Source organism: Cibotium barometz, chromosome 4, assembly GCF_041138505.1.
Source record: "Cibotium barometz isolate CiBa-2024 chromosome 4, ASM4113850v1, whole genome shotgun sequence".
NCBI classification, from domain to species: Eukaryota; Viridiplantae; Streptophyta; class Polypodiopsida; order Cyatheales; family Cibotiaceae; genus Cibotium; species Cibotium barometz.
In genome coordinates, this window is record NC_141049.1 from 34,158,172 (window position 1) to 34,169,324 (window position 11,153).

General features: G+C 35.4%; 1 protein-coding gene across 1 annotated transcript; it reads left to right on the forward strand.

Moving 5' to 3' along the window:
* Window positions 1-10,177: 10,177 nt before the first annotated feature.
* LOC147639182 (uncharacterized) lies at window positions 10,178-10,858 on the forward strand. Its single transcript, XM_086782890.1, has 2 exons — window positions 10,178-10,558; window positions 10,673-10,858. Exon 1 carries the CDS (start codon window positions 10,219-10,221, stop codon window positions 10,555-10,557), a length of 339 nt encoding a protein of 112 aa, XP_086639016.1. The 5' UTR covers window positions 10,178-10,218; the 3' UTR covers window position 10,558; window positions 10,673-10,858.
* Window positions 10,859-11,153: the final 295 nt, after the last annotated feature.

Genomic DNA, 11,153 nt, shown 5'->3' on the forward strand with positions numbered 1-11,153 from the left:
ACATGAGAATCACAATAGCATCCATAATGATCAATAAAGTGGCCACCAAAAGTAATAGGATCCAAGGGAAAGTTTATACGCCCACCCTCTATCATCAAATGACCATAAGTGCAAACATGGACTACCTCATGATCAAGAACCATGCATCCCACATGACATGTGATGCATCCAAAATTGAATGCCTCAGCTCCATAAACCATAGCGTCATGATGACATCCACAAATAAACATGCCTCATAGGTAGAATCACACATAACCATAAGTGAACCAATGCCCTCACCATATATATCATCTGCTAAATGATTCAAAGCATTGTCCACTACATTAATGGCTCTCTACAAAGTTAGGTGGAGATGCAAAAGAACATCCTAATAATCACAACAGAGGCCCGTAGTCTTTGGAGCAAGATGCTAGCGGATGAGCCTATTGATTCTGAAGATTTGTATGTTTGGAATATGAAGATTGGCAGCGCTATTAGCACTTGGCGGAGTTATGGGTACATTGTTAAAGAGAAGGAGGAATCCTTACAAGGAGTTGAAGAAAAGAGTAGCCCATAAAAGTGCATAGGTGTAGGAACCCTTATGTAGTTATGGTATGTTATCTTTTGTAAACAATATTTAAGGTTGTAGTCCTTACAAGTACATAGTTATCTTTAGTCTTCGCATGCAAGGAGGATATAACAACCGTACTAGAATAAAGTGTTCTTTTAACTATAATTTGCCTTCTTATTTTTATTAATTGCCTTGATAAATTTTAGGTTGTTTGTTGTTTTGAGGAAATAGTATGTGATCCTGATGTAATTTCTTTTGGGGAGTAAAATTATCTCTTGCCCACAATTGGCAGCTATATTATCCTATTCAATTTTGTATTGTTCATTGTTTTTCATGACATACTCGTTCTACCCCGAAAAAGTAAGAAAAGATTCCTTCATTAATGGGGTGTAGGATTTTGAAGACCCACACATTCCTTGTGTGGTCACATTAATGAAAGATACATAGTAATGACATCCTCCCATTGATGATGTCTTTGTCGACCCCCATACATCTGAGTGCACCACTTCAACCGCTCTCTTACTTACATTCATGTGTCATGTGGAAATAAATTCTTTGTTTGCTCTCTTACTTACATTCGTGTGCTTCTTTCTCTTGCATGAACCAGGATCTGATACCATGAAAAGATACAAGGGAGAATTAAGCTTGAGCTCTTGCAAGCACACACACACACACACACACACACACACACACACACACACACACACACACAAACCCTAGAAGATAACACACAAGATGAGAGGCTGAAAATTGTTCTTCTTCTTCTCCAACAAAAGAGATCTACAAAGGAGATAAAGTGACTAACACGCATACTAGAGTATATAGAAGCGGTCCATAATTTGAACACACTAAAGTGGAGTGGGTAGGTGTGGGTAGGTTAGTGTAGTCCCCAGATGTAGAATCTCTGGTGAAGATATGTCGGTGCCAGGCTACAAAACTCGCCAGTGATGTAAATGTCAAACGGTCACGCAAGCACCTCGTGAGTGTCAACTTATGTTGAGCTTGACATATCAACAAAAAATGCACATGGTTATAAGTGGACCATGTATTCTCTTCTCCCTTTTGGCCCTTTTGTAAGTAGCCCGGCATGAAACCTAATCCTCTTTCCAAAACATGTGCACTGGGTTACTCAAAGACCAAAAGTAGATCGGACCTCATGGTTATAAGTGGACCATGTATGCTTTTCTCCCTTTTGGCCCTTTTGGCCCTTTTGTAAGTAGCCCAGCATGAAACCTAATCCTTTTTCCAAAACATGTGCACTGGGTTACTCAAAGACCAAAAGTAGATCGGACCTCACACCATTTGCATCATCATCATCATCATCATCACACAAGTAACCTTGAGTACTCAAATGCATCAAACCTTTTGCTTGCTTGAGTTTTATGGCTTGAGTTTTATGTGACTTTCCACTATCCCGACAAATAGCATGACTTCTCTAAGTAACCTTGAGTACTCAAATGCATCAAAGTAACCTTGATTACTCAAATGCATCAAACCTTTTGCTTGAGTTTTATGTGACTTTCCACTATCCCGGCAAATAGCATGACTTCTCTAAGTGTATAGTTATTGACTTCACCAATCATAATTTACACTATATGATGGAGATCAACATGCAATCCATTCACAAACTTCCTTTTTGCCACTTTCTCATTATAGCCACCAATGAAGAAAGAAAGATACCCAAAATTTTTGACATAGTCTTGGAGATTCCCACTTTGTACATGCTTCATACATTAATCCTCCAAACTTTTTGTTCATGAAATCGAAAAAAAATGTTGCACTATGTGTGGTAGGACAAATTCTCCCAATTCTCTATCTCTTTCACATCAAACTCTTTGCGCCACAATGCTTTGTCCCGCTATATCTTTGCATGACCATGAAGATGAGAAGTCACCCAATTGAACTTTTTGGATTCTTGATCCCATTGTAAATGGTCAAGGAACAAAATATTATCCCACTTCATTATCCAATCTTCAACAACTTTGGATGAGACTCCTTCACCATCAAACCACATTTGTTCCTTTGCAATCACCACATGGCATGGTACCTCCTTTTGTATCCAGTTTGAGCATACATTTTCATGCTTTAAAATGTTTATAAAATATTAAAATTAAATAGCTCTTTACACACACAAAAGCATGTGCTTATATTCCCTCTCATACTCATGAAAGATGTCATTGTCCAAACCATAAACATTGAGATAGTTTGAACCCTCATCAACACTTGGAAAGTCAAAGGGTGGTGGTTGACCTAGCTAGGATTGTCAGACTCGGGTGTTCTAGGGCTTGTTAGGACACTCTTTCCAAGTGAAAATCAGCTATCTAAACCATTCAAATTCAGTTTGGATAGTTTTGGACTGAATCGAAGGTGTATGTGTGGTCAAACTATGTCGATTCGACCCCGAAATAGAAACCGATTTGAGTGTGCTATAGATTGTTAGAAAGCCCTCATAAGAGGCTATCTAAAGCTACAAATCACTTCAATTTAGTCCGAATAATTTATGACTCAATCACACTTTTCCAATTTTCACAAATTGCACTTTAGATGCCTGAAATGGCATCCAATGCAATCGTAGTCCATATGAAATAGTTGGAAACATAGGTGCGTTCATTGTGGCTCATTAATGCACCCAAGGTATCACATATGCATCCAAATCCTCATGTGTTTGTAAAAGTTTTGGCAACTTTTGAAACAAAACCTCAAATTGAGATGCATGTAATACTGTGTGAAAATGATAAATTGCAATGCCCAAATGTCAATACTTTGCTTTGTGCATCATTTGCATACATCATATGTCATTACATTGCCCAAGTATCATGTCAATGAATCCAAAAAGGTTATGTTGGAAGAAGAGCTTTTGCTTAGCCAATCTCCCAGCCAAGCCTTCTCACCCCCTTACCAAGTTTACATCCAAGGCAAGGATTGAGGCCATGTCTTCACCTTGAAGTACCTATTCCTTTCTGTACCACTTTTCCAAGGCAATCACGGCACGAAAAGTTCCTTACACACTCCCCTTGGCCTCCACTGAATGCCACGGGCATCCTCCTCCCATAGTAGATTCTAATTGCTTTTGATGAAATTACAATATGATCAATTATATGGGGTAGGGTAAAAGTCACTTGCATGATTTGCATGAATTTAATCATCACTAATGATCTCTTCTTAGCATGTACTCATGCCTTATCCATCACCAAATAGTCCCAGGCATCACAAACCACATCTAATAAGCAATTAAATCAAGTACATGTGCTTATTTCATCTCTTGGCATCACATAGACATGTCATAGCATGTAGATAGCTATGAATGGCAAGTGGAGTATCCAAATGACATGTAATCAATCATGTAGCATCTCCAATGGCATGTGTACAGCCCATAGAATCTCTCCAATGTATTAGATTGATTGAAAGTGATCAAAATCCCCAAAATATTAACCTAGCATTTGGCTAATGGCTCATATGACAACAAGGATTTCCAAAATGCCATCAATGATGCATGGAATGGCCCCAATAGTATGCAAATGACATAAGGGAATGACCAATTCTAAAAAATTAGGGTTGCTTGAAGGAAAGACCTTATTGTTGAGGAAGAATTCAAGAATTGCCAAAAAAATGCCAAGGAATGGTTTAAGAAAACTTGTAGAGCAGCATACCAATGACATGGACGTAGGGTTAATGCTTGAAACTTGATGAAGATTTTCCCTCTTTGAAGCAATTTTTGAAGCAAAAACATGGACCTCCATTTTCAATTTTGTAGCCCTACATTCACCATGAAAATGCAAGGAGTAACCACAAAATATGAAGTAGAAGCCTTTAAGCACTAGAGAAAGAGACTTGGAAGCAAGTAATGTTGATTTTCTTGAGCTCCCAGGCTAATTTTTTACGCCAGGCTACTATGAATTCACCGCCTATGTTTTAGGTCTTTGGAGAAGATGTTGTGGTCAAGACTGAAATGCCCTAGATATTATGTGTGAAGAGATCTAACCATAGCTCCAAAAAACTGTAAATCTTGATTACTATGAATTAAGAATTCACTTATATACCTCATGCCCATTTCACACTCACTTATTAATTCCCATGCCACACTTAGGCCTAGGCCCATGTCCATGATCCCTTGGCCCATTATTTACACATGTCCATGGCCTCTATATTACACATACTTAATATTCCTTTATGGCACAATGGATAAGGAATCATAGAAAAATATATGTCGTGATGCAGATAAGAAACTAGTATTATCTCATACGACAAAGTTTTAATTTCAGTATGAAAAACTCTTAGCTTTCCCTTAAGCACTTTACAGATTGCCATTCTTCAGCCGTTGAATGGATATAATGCTAAAAGATATACCAGACATAGCATATTTTTATCTCAAAAATTCGAATATAAAAACAATGTGCTAATTAATTAGAAAGTCGTATTCTTACCATTAGGCTTGTGCTTTGCAATTTGATTATTTGGATGCAAGGATATTTATTTTTGTATATACACATATTGGATTAATAACTCCATTATTGTACTCCCACCAATATTTCTACTTCTAAAGTCTATTATTTAACCAGTTTCCAATGCTTTGTCCAATCTCCTTTATCCTTTGTCTTGACTCTGAAAAAACCTAGCTACTGGGGTACATTAATACCCATTCAAACTTGTTGTATGTGTCGTTAATCCATCTTTCCTCATCATTTCTTCTATTTTAGACCTCAATACTATGTATATAACTTATAACCTTTCATCTTTCTGGCATCTGCACATACAAAACGAAGACAATTTAGAGCTTGCTTCCCATCTAAAGAAATATGCAGGCATTACACTAAAAATAAGAACAAGAATCAAAGAATATGTAGAATGTAAAATGTGTTACCTTATAGCTTTTTAAAGAAGATGTTTATATATAAAGCAAATTCTTAAACCTATAGAGAGCAACAACACAGTAAAGATAAACATCATGGAAGATTACCAAAAAAAGTAGAACCTGTAGACCCAAAAAAACCTAGAGAGTGCTTATTAACTACTATAAAAAAATCTACAAACATCATGGAATATTAGCCTCCAAATCTAAAGTTTAATCTTAATTAAAATCCTAAAGAGGTATTATTACCTACTTAAAAAAACTTATAAGTACCAAAACTTTTGAGCATTGAAATGTCAAAATAGAAAGCTTAAACCTACAACATAACATGCATTATTAGTACCTTGGAACCTAAAAAACTAATCAAATAATGACATACACATCAATAAGGTATAATAAAAATTTAGAACCATAAAGACTTGAAGGCTAAGGCTAAGCAACATACCTGTAAATATTTTCCTATCAAAAGAAAGAGAAGAAAAGCAAAAGCTATGGTAGAGTTGAATTAGGAGTAGGAAAAAAGGGGGAGGGAGGGGGGATGGAAAAATAGGAAATGTGGAAAGGGGGGGGAATGAAAAGTAAGAAGGTAATTTTTTTGAATTACAATCAAATCAGCGTGTTGTTTTAGGAGTACAAGGTACATCTGCCACTTCCCAATATTTTAATGTAAACCTCTCAACATTTTATTTGAGAAACTTTACCTTGTCAAAGTTGGTGGCATAAGGTTCAAAAAGATCCATGTTACATGGATCTTTTGAATCCTATCGCTCTCATTAGTTGGACCATTCTTTTTTTAATACTTTCTTATACGGCCCTTTTTTAGTCCAAATTTTACTTGATGGATGATAGGTGTTGATATTTGACCTCGTCATGTTTCCTTTATAGAAGAATGCCATGTGATATGCCATGATGACATGTTTGGAGATGGATGTAGTGGTGTGGCATTTCGCATTTGCATTTATTGTGCATTTAAATGTATGAGGATTTAAATTGGGAGAATAGCTAAAAGTTAGGTGTGGCATTTTTTAATTATACATGGAGGTGGAGTTACACTTAAGAAGCAAATGGGTAAGCATAAATAGGGTAGTTTGTAGAGGATGGAATACCCTACCAATTTAAGGATTATGGTGCTATGTAGTAACCATAGTAGAAAGAGTATACTTTTAAGGTGGCAGAAGAGTATACTTTTATGTGTCAAGATTCACTAAGATATTAAAGGAGTATGCACCATTTTTCACATGGGCTTTTATATTATGTAGGGTAAATATGACAAAGTCAATGGTTTATAAGATAATTACAATGTTAGGATCAAGATTGTTTGAGAGTAATTCCAATAGATTGTTTGATAGTAATTACAATGTTAGGATCAAGGTTGTTTAATAGAATTCGATTATAATCATTAATAACTATATAGTAAAATAGACCATAACTAGTAGTGCACATAATAATACAAATTAAAACTTAACAAAATACAATAAACACTTCAAAAGTGTATAAGATTTTTCTCAAATTTTAAGATTTGAAATAATAATGTGAAAATTGAAACTTATATAAATTGGGCTAGAAACGTTTGACTCGAAATACTACACGCTAGTTGATATACATTGATTAGTTATAATAAAAATATACTAGTACGCAACGCGCAGGTTGTTGTGGTATGTAAAAGACATTAAGAAGCGAAACGCAGGGATAGAAGCCGAAATACAAAGGGTCGATCGGAATGCAAATGGGTCAATCGAAGGGATTTTTTCTTCTTATTTTTTAGAAATCCAAGATTTCTTTTTTCTCTCCTCTCCTTGTGCCTCAATTGTCCATGGTTAATATGTAATAGATATAAAAGAGGTTTACTAAACCTATTTTATACACATTGAGTAATTATGATTAAATAACTATGTATATATATATATATATATATAGTATATGTTTAATAAATCTATTGCTTTAATAACTATATAGATTTATAGTTATATACATAGTTATTAAAGCAATAGATTTATTGAACGTATACTATATATATATATATATATATATATATATATATATATATATAGTTATTTTCACTTAAAATACGGTAAACTTTAAACCTTAATAAATGCACATCCTTAATAAATGCACTTTAAACCTTAATAAATGCACATCCGGGTGTCCAATTGACGAATGGACTACACCCCTACAACTATATATATATATATAGTATACGTTCAATAAATCTATTGCTTTAATAACTATGTATATATATATATATATATATATATATATATATATAGTATACGTTTAGGGTTAATTATATATATATATAGTTAATTATAATTAAATAACTATGTATATATATATATATATATATATATATATATATATATATATATAGTATACGTTTAATAATCCTACTTGCTTTAGGGACTAGGTTGGTTTGACGATTATTGCTAATTTCATAAAGTCCCTTCATTTAATCACACAGGAAAAAAATGAAAATTTTAGGATTTGTAATAATAATATAAAAACAAACAGAATTTGTGAAATTTTAACCAATTAACTCTCTATATATACATACCTATTGCGGAAGCATTAACGTGGTGCTTCGGGGATGGATAGGTTTGGTATTAAGGTTATTCACATAAAGTTTATTGGCACGAGGCGTCACCCGTCCGGTTTTTTTTCCAGAAAATAAGTGCAAATTTTCATCGCTTGATTGATTTTTTAAAATTCATAAAGTTATCAAGCTAGAAAAATCTATATTCCGGGTCCCTTAATTCATAAACTCTCTTAATAAAAATACAAATCATTTATATTATATAGCCTGCATTGCGCATTACTTAGCAACCATTTAATTTAATTGAGTGGTTGGATAACTCTTTTCTACTTTATACCTCTCTTTTTTTGAAGAGGATAAGTTAGATAGCTAAATGTTGTTTAATTAAAGAACTACTCGTATGGATTATAGAATAATAATGTATTAAAATTATACATGATTGTTAATTTATTGAAATATCTATAATTACACGTAAAAAAGTACATGAAAATTAGCACTTCTTATTGGAGCATGTGTAAATAACACTATAAGTAACAAATTGTAAGATTAGCACAATCTTATTTTTTAAAAACAAAAAATTCCATGTAACTTCCTCTATGACCTCATCGAAAGGGTCCACTAGTAGAGAATCAATGTATGACTTGCAAATCATGATACAAAAAAATAATAAATTGCATTCAAGTGATAGTGCTTGGTTCTCTCTCTCTCTCTCTCTCTCTCTCTCTCTCTCTCTCTCTCTCTCTCTCTCTCCCCCCCCCCATGTGCATGTGCATGTGCATGTGTTCATGCGTGTGCTTTTGCATCCTATTTTTACTAGCTTCAATGAGGCTTGATGATGGCATAACTTCTTACAAACCTTCACCATCATTGTTGATGTAGTCAAAGATATCCTTGCCTTTTGACAACCAAGCCTTCCCTTCAAAAATTGATGGAAGTGCACAATAATCTCACCTTTTGTTTCCCTTTGAATGTATTTTTTGATGGCCATTAGTTTTTCTTGCGCACAAAGAACAGGTGAAAAAAGTCCATGATGGGCCAGTCAAAAAGCAAGCCTAGTGTAAAAAAAGTCCATGATGGGCGGCGTTAAAAAGCAAGCCTAGTCAAAGAGAGTTGCATATGGTTCGAAGCACACATTTTCTCATTTGAAAGCTCTCGTTCTTACTTTTGGCATTAACTCTTTGCTAGAGTACAACCCTTCATGGAGGAAAGGTTGATAACTTTACCACTCTTCAATTCATTAAAAATGACACATAATCTTCCCCTTCTTGTACCAACTAACTCCTTTAGCAAGGACACCACTTTTGCATTTAGGGTATGCACATGAATACCTACCTACCTCTTCAATTTAGCAACTCCATTAAAGATACTAAATGTTAGGGAACTCCCACCAAAGGTATTCAATGCTAGCAACTCCACAGCCCTTTAAAGGGATTCAATGTTAGCAACTCCACCCCAAAGGTATTCAATGTCAACAAAGCTACCTAACCATTGTTTGTTCACCAAAGTGCTAGCTTTGATGAGCTATAATTGCTCAAAAGTCAAGTTTATAGTGTATTTCAAATTGCTCAAAAAGTCAAGTTTTTTTTTTGGTATTGCGAGGGATATTTTTATATTATTTTTTAGTGTGGGAATGGATAGACCACACACCATTAGGCATGCAGGAGGAGGGGGCAGGTATTGAACCTAGGCTTTCGCGGTGTAGGGCAAGAGCCCTACCTCAAAAAAAAATAAAAAAAGAAAAGTCAAGTTTATAGTGTACTTCTTCCGAATTGAAATTTATAAAATTTTGTAGCTGAAATTTATTATTGTCTTGATTTTCAAGAGACAAAAACTAGATAATCCAAGTGGATTCACACTATTTTTTAGTGCTAAATCTTGGAGCATTGTCTTTATTTTTAATCGGGACGGAGAAAAGCTTCTTTATTTTTTGGGAGGCATTGATGTAGAAATCTTGTGAAAAAAAAATGACATTCTAGTGTAATTGTATAGGCTAGAATTTTTTTAAATAAAAAACGGGCGAGATATTAAGCAGCCCTTATTTTTTAAGGAATGTTTTTTTCATAGTTATAAGAAGGGAATATAGGAGAGATTTTGGCAAAAAAAAAAGATTTAAGAGTTGTCCTTATTTTGATTGGTTGAAAAAATAAGAGTGAGGCGCGATGAAAGGTGGTGAAAACGAGCCCTCCACTTACATGTAATCATTGTCCTCGCGACGAGGATTGTATATAAATGCACTGCAGGGTTTGAAAATACAGAGCGTGCTCAGTTCTTGTGAGGGGAGCAGGAAGAATGGCTTCTTCTTCTTCTTCTCCTTCTTCTTCTTCTTGCAAGCTTCTGTGGGTTGCCCTTTGTGCCCTTATGGTAGTGGTGATGTGCGCCAGGCCTGCTCTCAGCGATGGAGATCCTTGTGACAGCGTTGTGGCCGCTGTGGAGGATCTGTGCAGGGACTTCGTGGTGGGAGTGGCTCCACCTTCCCCTTCCATAAATGGCCCATGTTGCAAGGTGCTAAGACAGAATAAAGAAGAGCTCCGGTGTCTGTGTGGGCGCGTGGACTTTGGCAAGCTCAACCAGAGAAACCTCCTCTTTACCTCTACCATCTGCCTCGTTCCCCCAGTGGACTGCTCCTAAGGTAACCCCCAACATCATCCTCTAATTGAAAAAGTAATCAATCAGATTATTATGGTTCTGCTCCATCTCATGTTTAGACTCTGTACTCACACTCTGTGTTCATTTCTTCTGGCAGATGCTGTGTTGAGAAGTATCCCACCTCCATCTTCTTCTTCTTCTGCAATGGTAGTTCTCTATAATTTCAAATAATTTCACAGCCCTCCTTCCACAGACACGAACTTGTTAACCACCTCCTTTAGTGGGAAGAAACGCTGATTCGTTTGAAAGGATTGACATGTAATAATACTTTCACTTCTACTAAGGCAAATGAATTACATTATTCACTTAGTCTATGCTTTCCTATGAAATCACACCATTGTATTTCATAACTTTTTTCCCAAATTTTGCTAGAGATGGATACTGAATTTGAGTAGTTGTTCTCGCGGGGTCGGAGTTTGTACCATGAATGTTATCCCGAAGGTCCTAGGCTCGATCCTCGCTATGACTACAATGGATGTGCACCCTTCTACGAATTGTAATTGTCTATAGTGGTGTGTGTGAGTTGTCTATACAAGCTAGCATTTCATGTTTATTTCAAACCTTCCTTTTTTTTTTAA

Excerpts from the sequence above, each read along its gene's own strand:
- LOC147639182 (XM_086782890.1), top strand. The coding sequence starts at position 10,219 with ATGGCTTCTTCTTCTTCTTCTCCTTCTTCTTCTTCTTGCAAGCTTCTG.